The sequence below is a fragment of the Pipistrellus kuhlii genome, unplaced genomic scaffold, assembly GCF_014108245.1.
Source record: "Pipistrellus kuhlii isolate mPipKuh1 unplaced genomic scaffold, mPipKuh1.p scaffold_m20_p_77, whole genome shotgun sequence".
Classification (NCBI taxonomy): domain Eukaryota; kingdom Metazoa; phylum Chordata; class Mammalia; order Chiroptera; family Vespertilionidae; genus Pipistrellus; species Pipistrellus kuhlii.
Genome location: NW_023425581.1, coordinates 728,567 through 755,985, shown reverse-complemented (window position 1 = coordinate 755,985; position 27,419 = coordinate 728,567). Strand labels below are relative to the sequence as shown.

At 57.9% G+C, this 27,419-nt stretch overlaps 2 protein-coding genes and 1 pseudogene across 2 annotated transcripts; all 3 read right to left on the bottom strand.

The window, feature by feature from the left end:
• Nucleotides 1-2,159: 2,159 nt before the first annotated feature.
• FOXR1 (forkhead box R1) lies at nt 2,160-9,491 on the bottom strand. Its single transcript, XM_036423136.2, has 6 exons — nt 9,416-9,491; nt 4,315-4,389; nt 4,012-4,235; nt 3,637-3,860; nt 2,680-2,906; nt 2,160-2,195 (listed from the first exon to the last, which is right to left on the bottom strand). Exons 1-6 carry the CDS (start codon nt 9,474-9,476, stop codon nt 2,167-2,169), a joined length of 840 nt encoding a protein of 279 aa, XP_036279029.1. The 5' UTR covers nt 9,477-9,491; the 3' UTR covers nt 2,160-2,166.
• A 2,591-nt stretch (nt 9,492-12,082) lies between these two features.
• On the bottom strand, nt 12,083-14,839 carry UPK2 (uroplakin 2). Its single transcript, XM_036423146.2, has 5 exons — nt 14,691-14,839; nt 14,212-14,343; nt 13,086-13,224; nt 12,744-12,814; nt 12,083-12,430 (listed from the first exon to the last, which is right to left on the bottom strand). The coding sequence occupies exons 1-5, from the start codon at nt 14,764-14,766 to the stop codon at nt 12,294-12,296; spliced, it is 555 nt and encodes a 184-aa protein (XP_036279039.1). The 5' UTR covers nt 14,767-14,839; the 3' UTR covers nt 12,083-12,293.
• Nucleotides 14,840-25,669: 10,830 nt separating this feature from the next.
• LOC118710584 lies at nt 25,670-26,189 on the bottom strand (annotated as a pseudogene).
• Between the last annotated feature and the right edge of the window lie 1,230 nt (nt 26,190-27,419).

Genomic DNA, 27,419 nt, shown 5'->3' with positions numbered 1-27,419 from the left:
GTGGGGCAGGTGGAGGCGAGGGGCAGGGTGGGTGGGACGTGGTGTGTGGCCAGCCTGCGCAAATCAAGCAACCGGGTCTTTCTTCAAAGGCGGGTGCTGGTCTGGGGGGCACGGCCCTGCCTTTCCAGGAACCCGTGTTTCAGAGACCAGGCAGCCAGGTCCACGGTGAGGCAGGATCAGGGGTGAGTTAGGAGACAGGAAATGAAGGCTACTCCTTAAACAGGACTGCAATGACCACCACACTCAGACACGACAGAAAGACTGCATACACTCCAGCAGGCGGCTTTACAAATGTGCGTCAATGATGTCTACTCCGTTGTAAGTGCTCAATGTTAACATGCTGGACAGGGGATTAAATTAAATCAAATCTGCATTTGTAGCATCCCCGTTCTGCATACAGAAGACACCGAAGTCCAGCCCTGCCGGAGTGGCCCGGCGGTTGAGTGCCGACCTGAGAACCAGGTGGTCGAGGTCGGTTCCCAGTCAGGGCACAGGCCGGGTGCAGGCTCCAGCCCAGCAGGGATCTCATCGTTGACGTTTCTATCTCTCCATTTCCATTCCTCTCCAAAATCCATATATCTGTGTGTACATATTCTTTTCAAAAGCAGATACAAAGTTCAGAAAAGCTGAGAAAACGTGCCGAGAAGATGCTGTGCAGTGGGCCGGCCAGCCGCTGAGCTGGCAGCCTGGGGGAGCCACGTGCTGAGGTGCAGGCGGCCAGGAGTCCATCCAGGCTCCTGGACAGGCTTCCTGACGAGATGGCACAACGGGCAGGAGGGCAGTGACCGCGCATTCCGCTCCCACCGTGCACGGCTCAGCACGAAGCTCTGCTCCATCCCTGATCTCCCCTCCGGCTCGCAGGAGGGCACTGTGAGATCCTCCAGCTCAGGGCGGTGCCTGCCCGAGGGGGTCCCTCCAAGCAGACACAGCGCTTGGCCCGACGCAGGCGGGAGGCAGGGGGGGGACCGCCTCAGCCCCAGCTGCCTGCAGGTCCGGGAAGGCCCCTGGACCAGGGATTCATGCTCTCAATGCCCCAGCCACTCTGCCGCCCCAGGAGGTGCGATGCCCAGGCCCCTGGAGGGTGTCTGAGGGAGAGCCCTGTGTCTGTGTAGGCCTTGGCGGGCGGCGAGGGGAAGGCAGGAGGGCTGGGGCCGGCCAGCTCAGCCCTGGAGGAACCCATTGCCTTCAGGCACCGTCCTAATGTCTGAGCATCCAGACACAGCTCTGAGCCTCGTTCCTCTTTCTTTTGAAAAATATCTTTATTGATTTCAGAGAGGAAGGGAGAGAAACATCAGTGATGGAGAGAATCATGGATCTGCTGCCTCCCGCATTCCCCACACTGGGGATCGAGCCGCCCTGGGCCTGTGCCCTGAGCGGGAATCGAACCATGACCTCCTGGTGAATAGGTCAACGCTCCATGGCTGAGCCAGCCGACTGGGCTGACCATGTTCCTTTCTTCTTGCCCCCTCTTCCCCTCAGACCTGGGGCTGCAGCCGGCCGACCCTTCAACGGCCTCCATGCCCGGCACGGCCCCCTGGGTCTGCAGCGCCAAGGCCGGGCCGCGGTGAGGCCGAGTGGTGCGGGAGGCCCAGGGCCCAGCCCGGTTCCACTCAGTTTACGGAAAGGAGCCCGACTACTCCCTTGTCCAAGAAGTATTTCCTCACCTCGCTGCTGCTCAGTGGCGGCGCTCTGGGGGTCTTTGCAGGCTGGCCGCTACCAGAGAGCATCTCCCAAGACTGCCGCCATCGCCCAGAAAGCGGGGCGGTGTCCGGCCGGCACAGCTCAGTGGTTGAGTTGACCTATGAACCAGGTCAGGGTTTCATTCCGGTCGGGGCGCTGCGGGCTCGATCCCCAGTGGGGGGCGTGCAGGAGGCAGCCCATCAGGGATTCTCTTTCATCATTGATGCTTCCACCTTTCCCTTTTCCTTCCTCTCTGAAGTCAATAAAAATATACTTAAAAGGAAAAATGGTAATTGCTCCAAAATTCCAAAGAGGGTGAAGCATTGTCTTCCTTTGAGGAGAGAGTATGGGACCTCTGCTGCCCACCAGAGCACTGCTCATTGCCTCTGGGACACCCCGTTCCCAGCCTGAGCCCCCCCCCCAGAGACCACACACACGCAGGCTGCTGCTGGAACTTTAATTGGCTTGGGCGGCCTCCTGCCGCACTCACAGGCCGAAGAGGGAGGGCATCTGGTCTGTAAGAGAGGGGTCGGAGCGGCCTCTCAGGTGCCGCCGGGCCAGTGAGCGGGGTGCCCAGCCCCTTCCCCTCCTGGCGCCCGGGCACATGGCCGCTCACGCCAGGCCCGGCACTGGCCCCGTGTGCCCGGCTGCTGGCCGTGAGCACGACCGATGGCATCTGAGCTGTTTCTCCTTCAGCTCCCGGGACCTCCAGTCCCAGCGGGCGGGCGGCCCCACTTCAGGCAGACCCCATCTCAGACCGCTGTCCTCGCCCCTTCCTCCCACGGCGGGCTTCCTGCCTTGCACACCCAGCCCCCCTTACACGGGCACACACGCACACACGCACACGCACACCCCGGGCGCACCTGGCCGGCTCATGCACTGGCGGATGCGGGCACACACACTCACACACACCCACACCCACATGCACACGCACCTGGCCGGCTCATGCACTGGCGGATGCAGACACACACGCACACGCACACGCACACCCGGGCGCACCTGGCCGGCTCATGCACTGGCGGATGCGGGCCCGCTGCGCGGCGGCCAGGGCGCGGGCCTCGGCCCGGAAGCGGCGGCGGCCCTCCGCGGTGAGCCGCCAGAGGCAGGCCCGCGGCCAGCCCGCCCGCGCCGCCGGCACCTTCTCGAAGCTGTCCCGGAAGCACAGGTTGTGGCGGACGGTGTTCTTCCAGCCCTCGGGAGCCGTCCGGAAGAAGGGGAAGTGCTGTCTGCGGGCCGGGCGGTGAGGGGGCGCTCCCGGGCTGGCTCCCCGGTGGTGGCACAGCCCGTCCTCCGCACCAGGCCTGGCTCCCGGCCTGGCTCCCTCTGAGGGGGCGCAGGGTGGGGCCCAGGCGCGGACACAGGGGAGGCCTGGGAAGCCCTCCCGGCCGCGCCCGGGCGGCAGCCGCGCCCAGCAGGACTGTCCGCAGGGAGAGCATGGGGGCTGCTGGGGAGCCCCGACTGTACACTGGGTGATCTTTAGAGGGAGGTGGGCAGTGTCACCGGGGAATTTGTTTTAAAGAACTAAGATGGGGGGGGGGGGGCAATGCTAAAATATGTACACGGATAATAATTTAATAAAAAAGTAATAAAGGTGAAAAAAAAAAAAAAAAGAACTAAGATGAAACCCGGCCGGCGTGGCTCAGGGGTTGAGCATCAACCAGGAGGTCACGGTTTGATTCTGGTCAGGTCACAGGCCCAGGTTATGGGCTCCATCCCCACTGGGGGGCTGCAGGAGGCAGCCAGTCAATGGCCTCTCATCATCGATGTTTCTCTCCCTCTCCCTTCCTCTCTGAACCAATACAACTATATATTTTTTAAAGGAACGCAGTCGTAAAAGAGCGGAGTTTCGGGTGTGAGCGGCGGAGGTGCACAGTCTGGGACCGCGCAGACGGCGGAGGGAGCGCGGGCTGGGCGGGCGGGTGTTTCAGACCAGGGCCCTCCGCTGGCCGCACCTACCGGGTGAAACTGTAGATCTGCTGCACGTGGAGGCCGCAGGGGGCGCTGTTCCTCAGGGCCAGGGCGATGAGGTGGAAGTAATTGAGCGGGGGCCGGGGCCAGGACCTCCCCTCCTGGCTGCTGGCTTGCCGCGGCCTCCGACTCTGGAGGGGGGCCCTGTTGTGAGGGGGCGGGAGCGCCACAGAGGAGCTGTCGTGCTGGCCCTCAGCCTCCTCTTCTGCGAGCTGGAGAGGCAGAGCAGGGGCTGCCCTGACTCCGTGCCTCCTCCGCGGCCAGGGCCACCATCGGGCCTGGTCCCCGCCCAGGGCACAGCTGGTTTCTGAACTCTGCGATGCATCATCCCTTTGCCCACCGCCTGCAGCCTTAGGCCCCCACCTCCGAGCTGCTGGGGGCAGGGGGCTGCTCCGGAGGGGGAGACCGCCCCCCCACTCCGGCCTCCGGGCAGCGGGCGCAGTCTTCCTCTCTCGGGGCCAGCGGAGGGGCGGGACGTGTGCTGGTTGGGCCGTCCCTCGGCCTGGGCTGTGAGGCCTCCAGCTTTCCCGGGGGAAACACGATGTTGGGGTTCACCCACATCCACAGGCTGGGCTCGATGTCCGGACCTGTGCGGAGGAAGCAGGTTGGGCGCCTTAGCTCACGGCGTTGGGGCCCCCCCGCGCCCGAGCTCGGGCTCCCACTCACCATCTCCATCGGGGGCGGGGCTTTTCCTCACGGGCCGTGGTGGGGGCTCAACCACACGCAGTCTGTATCTGGCAACTGGCAAAGACGGACAGAAGAGGGTCAGAGCCCTGGTGGGGAGAGAACCCCCATCTACTAGTTTTTCCCCGCGTCTCGGGCCTCATGCACCGTTGCGTCCTCTCTTCTCGCACTGCACACGCCCCTGAAGGACCTGATGGGTGCCGGTGGCTTGGCTACTGTCTACCAGGACAACAACGTTCACATCTCTACCCAGACTTGTCTACCTGCTCTTTTTAAAAATATATCTCTGTATTGATTTCAGAGAGGGAGAGAGAAACATTAGTGATGAGAGAGAATCATTGACCCGCTGCCTCCTGCAGGCATGCCCCCCCCCCCCCCCCGGGATTGAGCCCGGGTGGGGGCATTCCTCTCAGGCCCTCACCACCTCCCACAGACCACACTCCTGATCCCAGGCCTTCCTACAAGCTGTTTCTTTAGCCAGAAACACGTTTCCTTCTTCCTGTTTGCATGGTTCATTGCTGTCGTGGACGGAAGGGGCCACATGCGGACCTGACAGCTCAGGGCGGCCTGCATGGCGGTCTTGCAGACTCAGACCTAAAGTCACCACAAGGATGGTGTGAAATGAAACCTTAACTAAAGCAGTGATGGTGCAGTTACCTCCTAGGCCGGTATCTTCCCTGACAAGGCCAACCTTTACCTTAGCTGAGCCCACCTGTCTTTTTGCATCAGTGATAGCACACCCTTGAAGTGTCTGGTAGCTTGTAACTTCCCTTTTCCCGGAGCCCCTGGGACACAGCCTGGCGTGCTGGGCGCCCAGCATGGTTATCATGTTAATTACTGACTTAACTAACTATCCTGTAAGGTTATGCCCATCATTTTTCTTTTTGCCCAATCCCAGGGTTTCCCGCTTTGCTTTCTCCGCCTCTCCAGTCTATCCCACCCGTGCCCCTCCTCTGATGGCACTGTATGGACACAGGTGGAACCGCCATTCTCCGGAGCGTCATCTCAGTCCGCTGAGGTTCTTCCCAGCACATGTCCACAATTTGGCTCAAATAAACTCACAAAGCTCTTTCCAGATTGGGATGTTTTCACGTTGACACCTATCAGGCTTCTCCACCGCTGCCCCAAACCTCATCGTCTGCCCCAAACCACATGGTTGGCATATCTGCAGCCCTCCTCTCAGCAGCCTCAGCCGCATTCCTCTCGCTGGCCACGCCTTCCCTAAAGCACTCCCTTCCAGTGGGCAGTCTTGTTTCCAACGGCCCTCCCTCAGGTTTTGCTCCTCTCCAGTCTCCAATCTCTTTACAATGTGATGCCCCAGGGCTCATCCCAGTTCCGCCTCTCTTCTCCATCCCCGCTTCTGTACCAGATCAGAATTGCCATCTGCAGCCCACCCGTGCAGAACTCCGCTTACTCAACATTTCCGCTTGGATATGGAAAGTGTCTCCACTCTGCCTGTGGAGAACACATGCCGAGTTTCTTCCTGAACCTGATTCTCAGAAAAGCAGCCCCATCCTTCCCATCCTTCCCTTACTTAGCCGAACACCTGGGAGGAGTCATCCTCACCTCTCTTACCTCACACCACTCTGCCAGCAGGCCGGCTGTTCTCCCTCCGCGTCCCCAGTGCCATCCTGGCCGTCCAGGCTAGCTTCAGCTCTGGTTTGAACCACCACAGTAGCTTTCCAGTTAACTAGTCTCCTGGTTTCTAGGATCCTCATTTTCTTTCTTTTTGTGTGTGTGTTAATCCTCACCCAAGGGCATTTTCCCATTGATTTTTTAAATGTATTTTATTTATTTCAAAAAGGGAGAAACAGCCAAAACCGGTTTGGCTCAATGGATAGAGTAGGGGTGTCGAACTCAATAAGAGAAGGGGCCAAAATCTAAAATCCAGCCTAAATCGCGGGCCGAATGGTTTACTGAACAGTCATAAACTGTCATTGTGATGGAAACGCAGCAGAGTGCAGTGATGACAGCGAGGTTTGGGCCACATTGCAAGGCCTGGTGGGACGGATTTGGCCCGAGGGCCTTGTGTTTGACACTTGTGGGATAGATCGTCGGCTTGGGGACTGAAAGGTCCCGGGTTCGATTCCAGTCAAGGGCATGTACCTTGGTTGCGGGCATATCCCCAGTAGGGGTTGTGCAAGAGGCAGCTGATCGATGACTCTCTCTCTCATCGATGTTTCTAACTCTCTATCTCTCTCCCTTCCTCTCTGTACAAAATCAATAAAATATATTTTTTTAAAAAGGGAGAAACATCAATGATGAGAGAGAATCATTAATTGGCTGCCTCTTGCATGCTCCTTACTGGGAATAGAGTCTGCAACCAGGGCCTGTGCCCTGACCGAGAACTGAACCCTGACCTCCTGGTTCATAGGTAGATATTTAACCACTGAGCCACATCAGTTGGACTCCATTGATTTTTAGAGAATGGAAAGGAGGGTGGGGGGAGAGACAGAGAGAAACATCGATGTGAGAGAGACACATCGGTTGGTTCCTACCAGAGCTGGGAATCTAGCCTGCAACTGAGGTACGTGTCCTTGACCAGAATTGAACCTGGGACCCTTCAGTCTGTAGGCCAATGCTCTATCCACTGAGCCGAACTGGCGATGGCCTAGTTTCTTTATATGTACAGTGTACCCACAACACAGCAGCCACCGTGATCTTTTCAGAATATAGATCATGCCAAACCAGCTACATAACTTGTGGAGCTCCTTGTTAAAAAGTTATTAAAAATCTCAAGACAAGCAACAAGCAGACTGTCAAATTACAGCGGGGAGGGGAGGGAGATCTGGGGGAGGTAAGAGATCAACCGAAGGACTTGTATGCATGCATATAAGTACAACCATTGGACACAAAACTCTGGGGAGGGAGGGCATGCATGGGAGGGGGAGGCAATGTTAAAACATGTACACAGATAATAATTTAATTTTAAAAATTAAAATAAGTAAATAAATAAAAAATAAATCTCAAGACAGTTACAGCAGCCATTGAATTAAGAGGAAGGTTAAAGGCCAGTTCTTTCTGTAACAAATTTTCCTCAGGCGGGACAGTGTAAGGCAGGTGGGAAAACAGCCTATGCCTCTCCTGCAGCCCCATGTTACGGGGCCATAAAAGCTAAAACAATGCACAGCCCCAGAGGGCTGTCAGTGCCGGGCCAGGCCAGGCCCTTAGGTGTGGTCTCACAACCCCCTTCCCCACCCTCGGGGCTTTTTGCAAAGCCCCAAAAGGTCCAGAGGTCCCACCCGTATTTTGGGGACAGAGAAGCCAAAAAGTTTTAAAGGAAAAGCTTCCACCAGATAGATTGCTTTGCTCAGACTTTGAGGCAACTCCTCTGAGTCCGCAAAGTCAACCCCAAGGTCCTTAAAGGGGAAGGCAGCTCTTGCTGATCTCCATGCGACACCCGTGAGCCTCCTCTCTTCCTTCATCGCCTCCTTCCTGCTCCTCTCCCTCCAAGCACAGGCCTTCCTGGTGGTGTTTGGACTGGCGACTCCGCTGCCTGAGACATTCCCTCTGAACACCTCCTTCCACTCGATGCTCAAATGTCATGTCCCAATGAAGCCCACACCGGTGCCTGATTACACTGTAGCTGCCACCACCTTCCCGGCCCCGCCCCCCGCCCCTCTACTGTGTCCTTTCTGTTTGGCACACTGGTGAGCCCATCACTAGCCGGCTGCTGCTCCAGGAGAATGTGGGCTCCATGACGGCTTGTCCATTCCCTTCCTTATGTAGCATGAGCTGTGCCTGGCAAACTGGGGGTCTCACTAAAGCTCTCTGAGTCAGAGACCACAGGGATGGCCATCCGCACTCTGGTGGCGACCTGGCCTCCCTGAGTAGGAGCCGGGTGCGGGAGTGAGCAGCGCAGAGGGCAGGCCTGCACAGGGACGACCGGGGCCAGGGCGCAGCCTGACCGCTCTCCACGCCCGGCTCAGGGTCAGCACTGAGCTGTGAGCCAGGAGGTCATGGTTTGTTTCTCCAGGACACAGGCCAGACGTGGGCTCCCTCCCCAGTGTGTGGAGTGCAGGAGGCAGCGGATCAGTGATTACCTCTCATCATGGATGTTCCTCTCCCTCTCCCTTCCCTCTGAGATCAATAAAAATAGATTTAAAAAACAAAAACAAAAACACCCTTTCTCTGCCACACGAAGGCACAGCCAGAGGACCAGGAAGAATCCCCACGGAAAACAAAAACAAAAACCAAGGTGATAAGGGGAAACAATGAGCATTATGTAAATGAAGGTAACTATAAACAAAGGACTGCTAAACCGCTGTAAAGAGACACTGTTAAAGAGACACGGCCTAAAAGCCTCCGCGGAGGCGGGGTGGGCGGCGCTGACCTGAGTTAACGCCAGTCCCTGGCCCACCTGGTGGCCGTGCTCAGAGGCTGCTGATGCCTCCCTCCCGGCACCTGAGGTTCCCGCCCAGCCCCGGAGTCCTCTCAGGCCGACCGCGGCCCACAGCACGCCAAACCAGAACCAGAACCAGAACCAGAACCGGAGACAAGTGACCCGCCCTGTGTGCGCCCAGGAGAGCGGCGGAGGGGCCTGCAGGCCGGGCCGAGCCGCTGCGCCGGGGCCGGGTCCTGCTCCGGCGGGGCCTCCAGCTCCCGGGCCCCAACTCCAAGCTGCGAGGGCTCGCCCGATGGCCCACAGCTGGGCCTGGGCCTGGGCCTGCTCCACCGCCCCCCCACCCCCCACCCCTCTCCCTCACCTCTCACCCCCCCCTCTACCCCCTACCCCCCAACCCTTTCTCCCTCACCCCTCACCCCCACCCCCTCTCCCTCACCCCTCTACCCCCCCACCCCTCAACCCCCTCCCTTACCCCTCACCCACCCCCCACCCCCCAACCCTTTCTCCCTCACCCCTCAATCCCCACTCCCTCTCCCTCACCCCTCTACCCCCCCACCCCCACCCCCCAACCCCCTCCCTTACCCCTCACCCACCTCCCACCCCCCAACCCTTTCTCCCTCACCCCTCACCCCCCCAGCCCCCAACTCCCCCTCCCTTACCCCCACCCCCCATCCCCACCACCCTCGCCACCACCTCCACACTCCCCCACCCCCACCCCCAGCACCCCCCCAGGCTCACGGTTCTGCTCGGCCGCGGGCAGGTGCGCCGTGCTGCAGGCCAGGAAGCACTCGTTGCCCATGTCCCAGTCCAGCAGCCCCGGGACCTGGCCGTGGAGGCCGGCCCAGAGGTCCGGGCGCTGCAGCCGCACGTCCACCTTCGGGGGAGCCGGGGCGGCAGACTGAGGCTGCAGCCGCGCGGCCGGCTGATCGGTGGCTCCCGCCCTCCCGCCCGCTCCGCCCGCTCAGGACTCGGAGTTCGCCCTCCCCGGGCGGGATGGCTTTAAGGCTTACCCAAAGTCCCACCTGGAGAAGCTGTGGGGTGGGATTAAGTGGTGCTCTTTTTTAATTTATTGATCCCAGGGCGGAAGGGAGAGGGAGAGAGAGAAACGTCAATGAGAGGGAACGTGGATCGGCTGCCTCCCGCACACCCGCCCTGACCGGGAATCGAACTGTGACCTCTTTGTTTATAGGTCAACGCTCAACCACTGAGCCATGCTGGCCAGGTTTAAATTTTGTTTTTTAAAATTTAAAAATTTTAGAAAAATCCTAAGAATACTATAAAAACTCAAAAAAGTTGTAATTCAGCAATTACAGTACTGACATTTGCCCAGATTTAATTTTTCTTCCCCATGCGCATGGACATGTTCTTCTGAGCTGGGTAAGAGTATCTGCAGACGTCACACCGTTAAACACATCGGCTCACATAACCAGGAAATCAGAAATGAGAACATTTTGTTGTTGTTAATCCTCCGCCGAGGATATATTCCCCCAGGTTTTAGGGAGAGTGGAAGGGAGGGGGAGAGACAGAGAAACATCGATGTGAGAAAAACACACTGACTGGTTTCGTCCTGTATGAGCCTGACCAGGGCTCAGGCCAGGGAGGAGGCTGTAACCAAGGAACGTGCCCTTGACTGGAATCGAACCCGGACCTTTTGGTCTGAAGGCGGCGCTCTATCTCCTGAGCCACACCGGCCAGGGCCCAACAATATCCTTTATACCGGTTTGGCTCAGTGGATAGAGCGTCGGCCTGCGGACTGAAGGGTCCCAGGTTCGATTCCGGTCAAGGGCATGTACCTTGGTTGTGGGCACATCCCCGGTAGAGAGTGTGCAGGAGGCAGCTGGTCGATGATTCTAACTCTCTATCCCTCTCTCTTCCTCTCTGTAAAAAATCAATAAAGTATATATTTTTTTAAATTTGGTTTTGGCCCTGGCCGAGTGGCTCAGTTGGTTGAACTATCCTCCCAATGCACCAAGGTCAGGGCACATACAGTAATGCAACCATTGGATACATAAATGAATGAACAAATCCCTGTCTCTCTCCTTCCCTCCCTCCCTCCTCCTCTTCCTCCCTCCCTCCCTGTTCCCCTCCCTGCTCCCCTCCCTGTCTCCCTCCCTCCCTTCCTCCCTCTATTTCTATAAAAATCAACTGAGAAGTGTGTTTTCGGCCCGGCCGGTGTTGCTCAGTGGTTGAGCATTCACCTATGAACCAGGAATCCACGGTTCGATTCCCAGTCGTGCTGTTGTGGCCGAAGGACCAGCCAGCTCTGAGGGAGGAAAGTGTAACCTTTATGTAGCAGATCTGCTTCCGGGTCTAAGGCTGAACTGAACTCAGGAGCCTCTGACCCTGAGGGTCCCAGCAGCTCCGCCCAGTGGGTTCGGCAGGGCGTGGGGCGTGCTATCAGAGCGGGAAGTAAGACCATGGTTTTAACCAGACACTGAGCTCCCGCCCCCCCATTTTCCTTTTCAGGTTTGGCACACTGGACAGAGCATCGGGCTTCAGACCAAGGCGTCCCAGGTTCGGTTCTGGCCAAGGGCAGGTACCTCTGTGCAGGCTGCTCCTCAGCCCTGGGCCTGGTCGAGGAGCGTGCGGGGGGCGGGGGGCATTTTCTTGAACTGAGTGAGGGCAACTCCTGCTCTTTCCCTCTGTTACCACGTCCCCGCTCTTGTCTCTGCCCACCAGGTTACTCCACGCCCGCTCCCTCCTTCCAGAGCCCCATCCTGGCCTTGGTCTCCCCGGGGGCCCTGTCTTTCCCCAATCAGGCTTCCCCTGCTCTGCCAGCTGTGCCCACGCCACTCACACCCAGGCCCTGTGGCCTCTCTGCCCCCTTGTGGTGCACCAGCCCTGCTTGGGGGCTCGCTGTGGGTCTGAGGACTCTGACCCGAACCCCCGCTGGCTGCGGGAGCTGAGGAATGGGGGCGGGGGGGGGGGGGGAGCGGGGCCACAGGAGGGACACACGCAGCAGGGGCAGCGGCTGGCTTAATTAATTAATTAATTTTAAACACATTTTTATTGATATCAGAGAGGAGGGGGGAGGTAGAGAGAGAGGAGTGGGAACCATGATCGGCTGCCTCCTACTTGGGATCGAGCCCACAACCCAGGCTTGTGCCCCTGACCTGGAATTGAACCAGGACCTCCTGGTTCATAGGTCAACACTCAACCACTGAGCCACACCAGCCAGGCTTTATTTTTTTAAAAAAATATTTTTAATTGATTTTCGGAGAGGGAGAGAGAGAGAGAGAGGTGAGAGCAAAGTATGGATCGATTGCTTCATGTCCACCCCGTTATGGATCAAGCCCACAACCTGGTTCTGTGTCCTGACTGGGACGGGACAGGATCCCAGTCATTGTAGGGGCCCGGGCACTGGGACGTATCCTTGGAGGCAATTTCAGAAGAGAAAGGGCGGGAACTCGCTGTGACAGGAGCAGGGGGAGGAAGCAGACAGGGGGGCTGGGAAAGGGGGCCTGAGACCAGGGGAGGAGCAGAGGGAGGAGGGTGACCAAGGAGCCAGACAGGTGGGGGAACAGGCTGGCTTGTCAGGAGCGAAGGCCCAGCTCTGGGCTGGAGAGCCGGCCAGTGCCAACCTCCTGGCCGAGCCCCGTCCGCCCGCGAGGCCTCCTCACTTCCGGGCGCCCAGGGCCAGGGCCACGATGAGGCCCACGACCAGCAGGAACATGGCGACGGAGAGCAGCACGGTGATGACCACCATGCCGCCCGTGCGGGCCATCCCCAGCCCGATGGAGGCCGCCTCGCGTCCTGCGGGGGGCGGGAGGTCAGGGCGTGTCTCCTCCAGGCTCGGCCGGGCACCCTTTCGCCTGCCCACTCGCCCAGCGCCCCGGCCATCCGCGGGGCCAGACGCCCACCCGGGACCGTCCAGGGGGCCACGGCAGTCAGCGGGCCCGGCGCCCGCGGAGGGCTTCGGCGTGGCGGGCAGAGGGCCACGCGGAGGGCGCGGCAGCGGCTCCGCCCAGGGTGCGGCCATCCCCAAGGAGCGCATAGTAGGTGAACCACAAACCTCCAAATCAATCAGAGCACACGCACGCGATAAGTGCCGGCTGCGGGTACTCACGAGGAAGGGTGGACATGGGGACCTCTCGGCTGGACTCGGTGGCCGCCCCCTTCCGCACCCGGTAGGAGACGCTTTGGGTTAGGAGAGAGGAGAGGGGACCCTCAGGCGCGTCTGGGCGGGACGCGGGAGCCCAGCCAGCCTCCCATTGGCCCCGGGCGCCGCCCCGAGCGCCCGTTCTTTTTAATATTTTTATTATTTGTTTTCAGAGAGGGAGGCTCGGAGAGAAGCATCGATGGGGAGAGAAGCGCGGACTGGCCGGAGAGCCCGCAGCTGTGCCCCTCCCCCAGGTGACCACGTCCCCCCGGCCGCCCGCTGCGGGCCGCGGGCCGGCCCGGCACCTACTAGTATTTGGTTCCGGGTGCGAGGCCTGTCACCTGGTAGGCGCTGAGCCGGGTGACGGTGAAGCCAGCCCCGCTGTCCACCACGCTCACCAGCTCCCTTCGCCCGCGGCAGGGCGGCACCACGAAGCCACGTGTCAGCACTGCGGGGAGGGAGGGGAGGGTCAGCACTGCGGGGAGGGAGGGGAGGGTCAGCACTGCGGGGAGGGAGGGAGGGGGAGGGGTCAGCACTGCGGGGAGGGGAGGGGGAGGGTCAGCACTGCGGGGAGGGAGGGGAGGGGGAGGGTCAGCACTGCGGGGAGGGGAGGGGGAGGGTCAGCACTGCGGGGAGGGGACGGGGAGGGGTCAGCACTGCGGGGAGGGAGGGGGAGGGGAGAGGTCAGCACTGCGGGGAGGGGAGGGGGAGGGGTCAGCACTGCAGGGAGGGGACGGGGAGGGGTCAACACTGCGGGGGGGAGGGGAGGGGTCAGCACTGCGGGGAGGGGAGGGGGAGGGGTCAGCACTGTGGGGAGGGGACGGGGAGGGGTCAGCACTGCGGGGAGGGACGGGGAGGGGTCAGCACTGCGGGGAGGGACGGGGGAGGGGAGAGGTCAGCACTGCGGGGAGGGGAGGGGGGAGGGGTCAGCACTGCAGGGAGGGGACGGGGAGGGGTCAGCACTGCGGGGGGAGGGGAGGGGTCAACACTGCGGGGAGGGGAGGGGGAGGGGTCAGCACTGTGGGGAGGGGACGGGGAGGGGTCAGCACTGCGGGGGGGGGAGGGGGAGGGGTCAGCACTGCGGGGAGGGACGGGGAGGGGTCAGCACTGCGGGGGGGGGGAGGGGGAGGGGTCAGCACTGCGGGGAGGGGACGGGGAGGGGTCAGCACTGCGGGGGGAGGGACGGGGAGGGGTCAGCACTGCGGGGGGAGGGACGGGGAGGGGTCAGCACTGCGGGGAGGGGGAGGGGACGGGGAGGGGTCAGCACTGCGGGGAGGGGGAGGGGACGGGGAGCGGTCAGCACTGCGGGGAGGGACGCGTTGGGGACGGGTCGGGGTCGGGCTTCTGGAGGCCGAGGGGGCGTTCACAGCGCGCGCTGGCCGCGGGGGCGAGGGGCGGGCGTGGCGGGCAGGGCGGTGCCCGGGCCCGGGCAGACCTGTGCTGTCATTGGCTCTGCGGACCGTCAGGGTGGCGTTGCCCCCGGTGAGGTGGCAGGGGGGCAAGGCCACCAGCAGGCTCTCGGTGAGCGCCGGGGCCAGCAGGCCGGCGAGGCTGGAGATGTTGAAGACTGCGGGGGGGACAGGGGACGTCAGGGGCTCCACTGTCAGGCCTCCCCCCAGCTGCCTCTCCCGCCCTGCAGTCTGTTGGCCGGACACGGACCTTTGCTGGTCCGACCGCCAGGTGGCAGGCGTGGGCTGCAGGAGCCGGTGCCTACCGGCCGGCAGATCCGGGCCCAGCCCCCCGCCCCGCCCGGGCGCTCTGCCTCCGGGCCAGGCCGAGGACCGGCTGTAGTGACCGATGACCAGTCACTGCCATCCCAGTCCCCACCCCGCCTGGCCGGGCGAGCCCCTCTTTCTGAGACTGGAAGGCACGGGGGCTGCCCGTCCAGGCCCCCCTCCCCCACACGGCAGAGACCTGCAGCCCCTGGGGCCAGGGTAACCATCAGGACCAGGGTCAAGGGCAAGGCCCGGCTGGGTAGCAGGGACGCCATAGCTGCTGGGCGCTGGATCGATGCCGGCGGCTGGGGCTTCTGGAGGCAAGTGAGGCCTCGCCCGGGGCCGCGGTTTTGTCCTGGGGCGGGAGGGGCGGGAGAGGAATCTCGTCCAACCTGCCCCTTGGGCTTTCCAGCCTGCGGGTGGGGGGGAGGGTAGGTAGGGGCAGACAGGTTTTTCAGGATGGGGAGCTGCCCTCAGGCCCAGAGTAAGCATCTTGGTGGCTTAGTCAGCTGCCAGGGGGGAGCAGTGGGGAGGGGGGTGGTGGTAACTAAGGGGTGGGGGTTAGGGTTGGAATGGGGGGTGGGGGTGGGGGTGGGGGTGGGGGAGGAGGGGTGGGGGGGGTGGAGGAAGGAGGGGGGTGGGGTGGGATGGGGTGGGGGGAGGGGTGGGGTGGGTGGGGGGAGGAGGGGGTGGGGGGGAGGGGAGGGGTGGAAATCCCCCCTTCTCTGGGCCCACACCTGGAGGGCGCCGGTGGGTGCTGCCGTGTGGAGCCCAGTCTGGGGGCCGCTCCCCGGTGGCGGGAGGCCCTGGAGGCAGCGAGCTCTGAGGGCCCCGGCTCAGGACAGGGAGCCGCGCCGAGGCCCGGCTGCGAGGACGGCGCGGCTGTGCAGGGGCAGCAGCGCCCAGGGCTCCAAGGCCGCCGGCCAGGCCTCAGGCTGTGTCACCAGGAACCGGAGGTCAGCCCGGGTGCAGGCTGGATTCCCAGGGCGGGGCGTGCAGGAGGCAGCCCATCCATGGTTCCCTCTCATCATGGATGTTTCTCTCTCCCTCTCCCTTCTCCTTCCTTTCTGAAATAAAAAACATACATATGCGAAAAAAGGGGCCCTGATTCTGAGTGCCCGAGGCCCAGGCCCCGCTGTGGGGCGCAGGGGGGAGCGGTGCTGGGAGTGGGGGTGGGAGGCTCGGGGAGCAGGGCGCCGGGCTCAGCCTGAGGAGTGTCTGAGAACCGGACAGAGGCCGGGAGAAGGTGAAAACGCCCGCCCCTCTGGCTGCCGCACCCTGTGCTGAGGGAGATGGGATGGGAGCGGAGGGGAGTCCGGGATACGGGGCTGTGGGCTCCAACGTTTGTCCTCCCGGGTGCTGGGCACTGGGGGCACTAGCTCCCCTTTGCAGACGTGGAAACAGACTCCAGAGGAGCGGGCCCTGTGGGATGCGGGCCGGGGGACGGAGGGTCCGCAGGCTGGTGCGTGTCTGGCTGGCCTCACGGGGGAGTGGTCCTTGGGGTTAGAGGCAGCGGGTGGGAGGAGGAACAGCGTGGAGCAGTTGCCGCCCCCACTCGCCTGGCGGGGAGGACGTGCAGCAGGGGGCGTCCCGCCGGGATCCAGCGGCGGCCGCGCAGCCCGAGTGTCCGGTCCGTTAGCGCCTGACCCTGTCTTCCCCGGCCCGGCGCAGGTCTGGGTCCTCGGCAAAGCGAGGGGCGGGAGGCTGTGCCCTCAGCGGGGCAAAGCCTGGGTGCAAGCAAGGGGGACAGCGAAGAGGGGCGGGGGCCTTAGACAGTGCTCCTCCCAGTCTAACGTGCGCTGCTCCAGGCATCTACAATGTACTTTTATTGATTTCAGAGAGGAAGGGCGAGGGGGGCGGGGGAACATCGATGGAGAGAGAGTCTTGGATCGGCTGCCCCCTGCAGCCCGGGCATGGACCCTGGCCAGGAACCCAGCCGGGACCTCTGGCTCACAGGTCAGCGCTCAGCACTGAGCCACGCGGGCGGGCGCCTCCTGTTAAAATCAGGCTCAGGTTCAGTGGGTCTGAGGTGAGGCCTGAAGTCCCGCATCGACAACGAGCAGCCAGGCCAATGGTCTGAGCGGCCAGACACCTGGGCCATGTGCTGGCCCCAGGCCAGGTTCCCGCCTCCGGCCGGCCGCCCTCCCGAAGAACCGGATTCTGCTCTCCTCGCTCTTGGCCTCTGTCCTCTTTAGATCAGAGTCTGCCATCGTGTGCAAACCAGAGGAGCTTTGTGCGTGAGAGGAGCTCAGAGGGAGGAGGCTGACCAGGAGGTGGACTCCGGGAAGGGCTTCCTGGGCTCTCCCGTTGGGGTGTCCCTCAGTCGGGGTGCCCTGGCCAGGAGGGCTCTCCGCAGGGGCTGGGGGAGTCTGTCTCCATGGCGGCACCAACCAGGAGCAGAAGGGGCGAAGCTGGGTGTACGCGGGAGGGCTGTGTGGGACACTCCGAAGCCCTGCCCCACCCGAACCTGTGAGCAGAGCTCAGGCCAGCACTAAAGGGATAGAGGGCCTGCAGCTTTAAACCCGCCCTTTCCCTCCAACCCCCGCCCCCCGCCCTGGCGCCCCCCTCTTCTACCCCCCCCCCCCCCCAGGTTCCTGGAGGAGCTGAGAGTTGTGTCTTCTCCCTGCCCTGCCAAGCTGCTCACTGATGGCTCTGGAGGCTGTGCTTTGTGGTCTCCATGGAAACCATTAGTTGCTAAGCAACTGGAGCATCATCTGTGCTGAGCTCTCACATCTAATTATCCCATCACGGTGGTGGAGAAGGGTTTGGGGAGCTGAGAGGAGGGGAGGCCAGGCTCAGGAGTGAAAGGATAACTCAGCCTCTCAGCTAAGACTCCTGGGAAACACGAGGCCTGGCAGCCGCGCCCCGCCCCCGGAGAACTCTGCGCGGCCTCAGCAAACCCGAAACACAAGTGCTGGTGTCTCAAATCTGGACCCACTCTCTCTAGCTGTCTCCCCCTGCTGGGTTCTCAATCCTGAGCTCCCTCAAGTTCCCTCCCCTGCCTCTTTCCTTCGGAGTCCCACGTTCAAGTTAGCCAGCACGTGTAAAGCAGCCACCATGTCCCTGCCCTGTGCAAGGCACCAGGGACGGGAAGGCCAGAGAAGTTCCGCCTGGAGCTCCCAGGCTCTCTCTGTGCTCGGCCGGGGTCCTCCTCCCCCAGACCCGCTCTGTGCTCCGCCGGGGTCCTCCTCCCCCAGACCCGCTCTGTGCTCCGCCGGGGTCCTCCTCCCCCAGACCCGCTCTGTGCTCCGCCGGGGTCCTCCTCCCCCAGACCCGCTCTGTGCTCGGCCGGGGTCCTCCTCCCGCAGACCCGCTCTGTGCTCCGCCGGGGTCCTCCTCCCGCAGACCCGCTCTGTGCTCCGCCGGGGTCCTCCTCCCGCAGACCCGCTCTGTGCTCCGCCGGGGTCCTCCTCCCGCAGACCCGCTCTGTGCTCCGCCGGGGCCCTCCTCCCGCAGACCCGCTCTGTGCTCCGCCGGGGTCCTCCTCCCGCAGACCCGCTCTGTGCTCCGCCGGGGCCCTCCTCCCGCAGACCCGCTCTGTGCTCCGCCGGGGTCCTCCTCCCGCAGACCCGCTCTGTGCTCCGCCGGGGTCCTCCTCCCGCAGACCCGCTCTGTGCTCCGCCGGGGTCCTCCTCCCGCAGATCGCTCTCTGAGTGATAGCATCGTTTTTTCCGGACGCTGGTCGTTTTGCAACCAGAAAGCCTCCGCTGAGAGCCCAGGTCTGAGGGCTGCACTGCCGTTCCCGATAAAGCCCCTCCCCCCGGCCTTAGGGAAGTGGGTCTGGGGGCTCCAGGGGCCTTTCAGCCTCCCCTGGGGGCCTCTAGCTGATGAGTGGAGCCATAGGCTTAGGTAAGTCACTCTGAACCTCCATTTTTCTCACCTAAAATGGGAAGACTCATTCCTTCCCATTCCTCTAGCAACATATGACAGGTGTGAGAAATGGAGGTGCAGGCCCTGGCTGGTGGCTCCTTGGCTAGAGTGTCAGCCCGCAGACCAGACCAAAGGGTCATGTGTTTGATTCCAAGTCAAGGGCATGTACCTCGGTTTCCTGTTTGATCTCCAGGCCTGGTCAGGGCACCTGCAGGAGGCAACCCATCGATGTGTCTCTCTCTCTTTCTCCCTTGCCCTCCTTCTCCCCCTTCCACTCTCTCTAAAAATCAATGGGAAAAAATATCCTCGGGTGAGGATTAACAAGCACGCACGCACGTTAGTGCACACACACACACATGCACACATGCACACATGCAGGAGGCACGCAGGAGGTCATTGCCCTGATCTGTAGGAGGACACACTGGGAGAAGCCCTGGAGCTGAGCCTGGAGGTGAGATGCAGCGCTCAGCAGACCAGATTTGGTCCCACGGGACACGGCGAGGCCTCTGTCCTTGAGGCCTGAGGCTGGAAGAGGCCATGAGAATGACAGATCTCCTTGCTCGGATGGAAAAGACATGGATGCTCCATTTTCTTTCTAATGTTGCCCACGCCTGCTTCCAGCTTCACAGCTTGGGCCAAATTACCCACGTAGCTGCCCGGAGTGCCGATCCTCCTCTGTGGGAAGGGTAGACAGTCTGTCTCGTCCCGATACTGCGTCTGTCACTCAGTTAATTTATGAAAGAGTGTCTAGCACAGGATCTGGTTCAATAAATATTAATTTAAGTAATTAATCTTCTCCTTTCTATTAACCCTTCATGCAGATAGACACAGAGGCAACTCATTATCTCCCCAAGATTATAGGGTGAGTGGAGAAGGAGATGGCATAGAAATTAGAATTTGCTTGGCTCAGTGATTGAGCATCAACCTATGAACCAGGTCAGAATTCAATTCCCAGTCAGGGCACAGGCCCAGGTTATGGGCTCGATCCCCAGTGCAGGGCATGCAGGAGGTAGCCAATCAATGATTCTCATCATTGATGTTTCTATCTCTCTCCCTCTCCCTTCCTCTCTGAAATCAATAATTAAAAAGATAATTCTAGCCGAAACCGGTTTGGTTTAGTGGATAGAGCATCGGCCTGCAAACTGAAAGGTCCCGGGTTCGATTCTGGTCAAGGGTATGTACCTTGGTTGTGGGCACATCCCCAGTAGGGGGTGTGCAAGAGGCAGCTGGTCGATGATTCTCTCTCATCGATGTTTCTAACTCTCTATCCCTCTCTCTTACTCTGTGAAAAATCAATAAAATATATTTTAAAAAGATAATTCTATTATATAAAAGCATAATATGTAAATTAACCATCACTTCACCACACCCACAAGCCAATCAGGATCGACTATGCAAATTAACCCAACCAAGATGGCTGCTGTCATGGAGAAAGCAGGGGGCTTGGGTTTCCCAGCAATGGAAGAAGCCAAGCTTTCCACACACCCTTGCTGGCCCAGGCCTCCACTCCAGGCTACAAAGTTTCAATTATAGAAGATAAATAAATCCCAGATACCAGGCCTCCGCTTGGGTTGCCAGGGATAAGGCCCCTTGATCAGGCCACCCCACACCCCAAGGGAACCCCCACACTGATCCAGGACACCCTTCAGGGCAAACCAGCTGGCCCCCATCCATGCACCAGGTCTATCCTATCTAATAAAAGAGTAATATGCACATTGACCATCACTCTAACACACAAAATGACTGCCCCCATGTGGACACAAGATGGCTACCACAAGACGGCCAGCAGGGAAGGGTAGTTGGGAGGGACCAGGCCTGCAAGGGAGGGCAGTTGGGGGCAATCAAGCCTGCAAGAGAGGACAGTTAGGGGTGACCAGGCCAGCAGAGGAGGGAAGGTGGGGGTGACCAGGCCTACAGGGAAGGGCAGTTGGGGGGGGGACACCCAGGCCTGTAGGGGAGAGCAGTTAGGGGTGACTAGGCCTGCAGGGGAGGGCAGTTAGGGGTGACCAGGCCTGAAGGGGAGGGCAGTTAGGGGTGACCAGGCCTGCAGGGGAGGGCAGTTAGGGGTAAATAGGCTGGCAGGGGAGTAGTTAGGGGTCAATCAGGCTGGCAGGTGAGTGGTTAGGGAGTGATCAGGCTGGCAGGCAGAAGCAGTTAGGGGCAATCAGAAAGGCAGGCAGGTGAGCAGTTGGGAACCAGCAGTCCTGGATTGTGAGAGGGGTCCCAGATTGGAGAGGGTGCAGGCTGGGCTGAGGGACACCCCACATGCATGAATTTCATGCACTGGGCCTCTAGTCCTATATAATAAAAGCCTAATATGCTAAGTGTCCAATTGTTGATCAACTGCTTGACCAGTTGCTATGATGCGCACTGACCACCAGGGGGTAGACACCCCGACCAGCAGGTTAGCTTGTTGCTGGGGTTTGGTCAATTGGGACTGGGGGAGACGGCCGGACACACCCTGGAGCCCTCCCCCACCCCTCCCCGGCCTTTACAATCCTTTTTCGAATTAATTCTGTAGAGAGCCACCTGAGCAGGCACAGGGACATTCTTTTAATTCTTATCAGCTGAGCCCGAGGGCACTGGCAGAATCCTGTTATTAGTGCTGATTTCTTAATCCATGTGCTTGGAATGAGGAACAAATAGGACCTTGACTCACCCAGGTCTTGATATGCTAAATCTTGTACCAAAAAATGAGGAGCTTACCCAGATTTTGATGAATGGGATCTGGGCACACTGGAAGCTCCTTTTGACCTTAAACTCCCCTTTGGAAGCCAATATATATGCTGTGTTGTCTGTGGTGAGTGTGACTGTCTCTCCATCACAGAGATGACACCCACCTAGCGCCCAGCTTTATGAATCTATTTCTGCCTCTTGTCTCCTTCATTCTCTAATTTCTTAATCCCCAGCTCCTCCCCTCAGGAACCTGTCCTTTTTCCGTGCGGGACACGGAAAAAGGAGAAACACCATAAATTTCCTTTCAATGTGCACGAATCCGTCACCAGGCCTCTAGCAATAATAATAAAAAGATGGGCCGGGACCGGTTTGGCTCAGTGGATAGAGCGTCGGCCTGCGGACTGAAAGGTCCCAGGTTCGATTCTGGTGAAGGGCATGTACCTTGGTTGCAGGCACATCCCCAGTGGGGGGTGTGCAGGAGGCAGCTGGTGGTGTTTCTCTCTCATCAACGTTTCTAACTCTCTGTCCCTCTCAATTCCTCTCTGTGTAAAATCAATAAAATATATTTAAAAATAATAATAATAAAAAGGTGGGCCTGGAGAGAGTCTAGCCACTGGCAGGGTTGCTGGTGGCTTTGCAGGCTGTGCTGAAGAGCTTGGTTTTTACCCTGAAAAAAACCAGAAAGCTTTTAATTGTGTGAAGAGCCTATGGGAACCGGAAAGAATGGAATGGCAGCACAGAATGGATTGACACATGGTCGCAGGGTGGGTTTGTGGCCAGGAGCACACAGCAGAGGCCACGGCGAGAGAGGCCACGGCGAGGCCACAGAAAGCACTGGGCTTGCTCCTGGCTCTCGCTTGGATGCTCCCTCTGTCGGACCTGGGAGCCGAGACCTGCATGGCTAGGGTTCGGGATCTGAAGGAGGGCCAAGCACAAATGAAAAGAAACACAAATTTAGAAGGCATGGGGCTTTTCTTCTTCCTTCCCTTTATTGACTAAGGTATTACAAATGTGTCCTTATCCTCCCATTGTCCCACACCCGTAAGCCCTCTGCCTTCTCCCCGTGTCTGTGTCCGTTGCTTAGGCTCATATGCATGCATACAAGTCCTTTGGTTGATCTCTCCCCTTTAGTCCAGTCCTCCCCTGCCTTCCCTTTGAGCACTGAGCATCGGATCAATGCTTCTTTGTCTCTGGATCTGTTTTTGTTCATCAAAAATTCCATAAATGAGTGAGATCATGTGATACTTATCTTTCTCTGAGGGGTTATTTCACTCAGCATAATGCTCTCCAGGCCCATCCACACTGTTGCAAATGGTAAAAGTTCCTTCTTTTTTACAGCAGCATAGTATCCCATGTGTAGATGTGCCACGGTTTTCTAATCCACTCATCTGCTGATGGGCACTTAGGCTGTTTCCAAATCTTAGCTATGGTGAATTGTGCTGCTATGAACTTACGGGTGCATATATCCTTTCTGATTGGTGTTTCTGGTTTCTTGGATATATTTCTAGAAGTGGGATCACTGGGTCAAATGGTCGTTCCATTTTTATTTTTATTTTTTAAAGGAAATTCCATACTGTTCTCCACAGTGGCTGCACCAGTCTGCATTCCCACCAGCAGTGCACGAGGGTTCCTTTTTCTCTGCCTTCTCTCCAGCACTTGTCATTTGCTGATTTGTTGATGAAAGCATGGGGGCCAGGTGGAGGGAGACTTTCTTGGAGAGGCACACTGAAACCTGGTCTTACTGCTTTTTGTTCAGTTTTAGATACATACCCTGCCCTCAGTAAAGCATGGCAAACAGGTAGCAGACAGACTGTCTCTGAGGTCAATAAAGGTCAGTAAAGATCAGTAAGTTCCAGGAAACATTTACTTTGAGGCTATCAGATCAGGAAATTGCTTCGAGCTACCACTATCTCCACAGAACCGTGGTGCTTGGCTAGCCCTGCTACAGTCCAAGGCCATCGGCCTTCGGCGTTCCTCGGTGCACTCAGGAGTGTGGCTGCTTCCCGCACACCCCCTGGGGAGCACCACACAGCAAGGGGTCTGGAGGAGCTGAGACTCCAGTCACGTGTATGGACAAGCTCAGAAGCATATCTTCAGGCCCAGACAAGTCCTCCAGGCGTGGTCCAGGGGGTCAGCTTTGCTGAAACTTCCTGAGACGCCCTGAGCCAGAAACACTCAGCAAAGTCCCTCCCAGATTCCTGATGCTCAGAAAAGTGTCTGTTTTATAAATCACTACAGTTGGGGGTGAGATATATCCTCCGGACATTTTCTAATTGAATACGTGAGTCTGGGGCAGAGGAGAGGTGTGGGATAAAGTGAGAAGGTGAGCCCAGCCGGCGTGGCTCAGTGGTTGGGCATTGACCTATGAACCAGGAGATCATGAGTTCGGTTCCTGGTCCAGGTTGTGGGCTCCATCCCCAGTGTGGGGTGCGCAGGAGGCAGTCGATCAATGACTCTGTCATCATTGATGTTTCGCTCTCTCCCTTCCTCTCTGAAATCAATAATTAAAAAAAAGAGAGAGAGAAGGCAAGCAATGGCTAAAATCCTGAGTGTGGACGAGTCCTGGCAGAGGGCGGCAGGAGAGGAGACAGCAGGACAGGACCTGAGCAGCACAGTGTCTGAGGGACAGGTGCAGAGAGGAGGTGATGCAGGAGGGATGAGAATGAGGAGAAAACGGAGGGAGTGGATGGAGTTTCCCCGAAGGCCGCTCACGTGACGTGAAGTAAGGCCTGTGCGCCCACGGGCTGAGCATCGCAGGGTCCCGCTCCCTCCTCGCAGCAGCTCCGTGGGGAGGGAGCGGAGGCCAGGCGGCTCGAGGACGTCCAGCCGAGCCGCTGCTTCCGGGCTCGGACAGGAAGGAAGGAGATGCCTGGAGAGGAACCAGGTCCAGGCTCCTCCGTCTGTTTCAAAGTCAAAGATGCAGGAGAGGGGGCCGGGCTGTAATGATTGAGGGGCTTTTGAAGGAGGAAGAAAATGGGGTTCGATCAGCGGTGGAGGCATCAGCCTTTGCTCTAGGAACCACACTTGCTTTTTATTTTTTATTTTATTTATTTATTTATTTATTTAAATAAATCTTTATTGCTCAGATTATTACAATTGTTTCTCCTTTTTCCCCCCACAGCTCCCTTCCACCCGGTTCCCGCCCCACCCTCTGCCTTTACCTCCCTTCTCCCCCCACCCCCCACCATTGTCCTCATCCATAGGTGTACGATTTTAATCCAGTCTCTTTTTGCAACCCAACACCTCTTTCCCCCTGATAATTATCAATCCACTCCCTTTCTTTGCCCTTGATTCTATTCTATTCACCAGTTTATTCTGTTCCTCAGATTTTTTAATTCACTTGGTCTTCTTCCTCTTCTTAAATAATACCTTTCAGCATTTCATATAATGCTGGTTTGATGGTGATGAACTCCTATAACTTTTTTTTCTTCCTTTTTAAAAAAATATATTTTATTGATTTTGTACAGAGAGGAAGGGAGAGAGATAGTTAGAAACATCGATGAAAGAGAATCATCGATCAGTTGCCTCTTGCACACCCCCTACTGGGGATATGCCTGCAACCAAGATACATGCCCTTGACCAGAATCGAACCCGGGACCTTTCAGTCCCCAAGCCAATGCTCTATCCATTGAGCCAAACCAGTCCTGGCTCCTTTAACTTTTTCTTATCTGTGAAGCTCTTTATTTGCCCTTCAATTCTGAATGATAACTTTTCTGGGTAGAGTAATCTTGGTTGTAGGTACTCACTATTCATCACTTTGAATATTTCTTGCCACTCCCTTCTATCCTGTATAGTTTCCGTTGAGAAATCAGCTGATAATCGTATGGGTGCTCCTTTATAACCAACTGCATTTCTCTTGCTGCTTGTAAGATCCTCTTTTTGTCTTTTGCCCTTGGCATTTTAATTATGATGTGTCTTGGTGTGGTCCTCTTTGGATTCCTCTTGTTCGGGGTTCTGTACGCTTCCTGTTCTTGTAAGTCTATTTCTTTCACCAGGTGAAGGAAGTTTTCTGATATTATTTCTTCAAATATGTTTTCAGTATCTTGCTCTCTCTCTTCTTCTGGCACCCCCATAATTCTGATGTTGGTTCACTTGAAGTTGTCCCAGAGGCTCCTTATATTATCTTCAACTTTCTGGACTCTCTTATCTTCTTGCTTCTCCAGAGGAGTGTCTTTTGGTTCTTTATATTCTAACTCTTTGACCTGATTCGTGTTCCTCCAGTCTGCTGTTGGATCTCTGCATAATATTTTCCAATTTAGACAGTTTATTTTTATTTTTTATTTTTTAAATACATTTTATTGATTTTTTACAGAGAGAAGGAAAGAGGAATAGAGAGCTAGAAATGTCGATGAGAGAGAAACATCAACCAGCTGCCTCCTGCACACCCCCTACCAGGGATGTGCCCGCAACCAATGCACATGCCCTTGACTGGAATCGAACCTGGGACCTTTCAGTCTGCAGACTGATGCTCTACCACTGAGCCAAACCGGTTTCGGCTAGACAGTTTATGTTTAATTTTTAGTTGGGTCTCATGAAATTTATCAGCCTTTTCTAGGAAATTCTTTTTTTTTTTTTTTTTTTTTTTTGTATCACTACAAATTTTATTCAGAAACCCATCTTTGTTTTTTTAAAAAAAAATTTTTTTTTTAATTCCCATTATGAACTGGTTTGGTCAATCAACTACAACACTTTCTAGCAGACATACGGTAAAAATGGCCTGGCTCAGAATCGCCCAGATCTCTCACGATCTCTTGACCGCCTCCTGTCACACTCCCGTCCCCGCCGCCACTGCCACGACCACGGTCTCTCGACGGGGACCTCGGCCGATGCTTCTGCGCCGGCGCCCATGCAGCTCCCGCCTCGGCTCTGGAAGTGGGCTTCAGAAGCATGAAGTTGCAGAAGCCACAGCGGCGGCAACAGGCTTCCCGGAAGTCGGTCACAGGAAAGCTCGGCGGGGATGGGCTGCCCGCTGAACCAGGTTGTTCAGATTGATCACAGCCTTCTCCGCATCTTCTTCACGGCGGAACTTCACATACACGTTTCCGACGAGGTGATCTCCAAGGTTATCACAGACGTTCATCTCCTCCACCTCGCCATACTTCTCCATTTCTGTGAAAACCTCCTCAAAAAACTCATCACAGTGTTCCTGCATCTCGACATCGCTCACAGCACAGCGCAAACCGTCAGCAGACTGGGAAGTTTTGAGGGTTACGGTAAATGTTCAAGAGGGCAGTGGTAGTGTGAGCTGTCAGCTGTCTGTGCACTGTTCTGGGGATTACGGTAGATGTTTTGAATCAAGATGGTCTGGCTAAAGGTTGGTTTATTGTGCAACCGAGAGCATCTGTCTCCAGGATGACATGCTCCAATTTTGAAATAAAATGAACAGTTGGCTTTGTCCTTCTCGGTGCCGAAGATGGAGGCCAAATACTCCGCCATTTCCCGCCCGCAGCCGCCGAAACTCTAGGAAATTCTTGCATAACCTTATAACCGTGGTTTTGAACTCTATATCCTCCATCTCTTTAGTTTGAGATCAATTTCCTTGTCTCGGCATTTTTGCTGCTTCCCAGAGTTGGTAGGATGGCTTTGTGTGTTTGGTGTCCTATATGGCCCAGTGGGTCAGCCTCCTCAGTGCTCCCCTTTGTGGACTGCGTGTACAGCCTTGTTGTAGTTAAGTCTTGATTGTTGGTACCCTGGGAGGAATTGACCTTCAGGCCAACTGGATGTGAGTATCAGTTGTGTCTACTCTGGGATACCTTCTGGTTTTTTTTTTTGTTTTTGTTTTTGTTTTTAATATATTTTATTGATTTTGTACAGAGAGGAAGGGAGAGAGATAGAGAGTTAGAAACATCGATGAGAGAGAGTCATCGATCAGCTGCCTCTTGCACACCCCCTACTGGGGATATGCCCTTGACCGGAATCAAACCCGGGACCTTTCAGTCCCCAAGCCGACGCTCTATCCATTGAGCCAAACCAGCCTCGGCTGGGATACCTTCTGTATTGGAGACAGTCTTATAGGATCAGATTTGCAAAACTGCAGAAGCCTCTGTGTTCAGCTTGGATGGGGCGGAGTCTCAGGGCTGAGCTGACAGTCTTGGGTTCTGGTCAGCTCTGCCCTTGTGCGCTCCCTGAGTTTCTGCCTGACCTCTGCCTTCTGCTGCACCCCCGAGTTTCCGTCTGACCGTCCAGATTCCCCTGCAAGAGCGTGTGTGTCCCAGGGGCTCGCCCGGAATTGGGTTGGGTCTCTGTAGTCTGGAGCTTCTGACTCCTTCCGCTACGGAGAGGCCATGGCAACCTGCGCAGTCAGACCTCTGAGTGCACTCACTCGCGTGCGACTGTAGACCCTGCCCGCTGCGGCTCCCGGCTCCCCCGGTCTCCCAGTCTC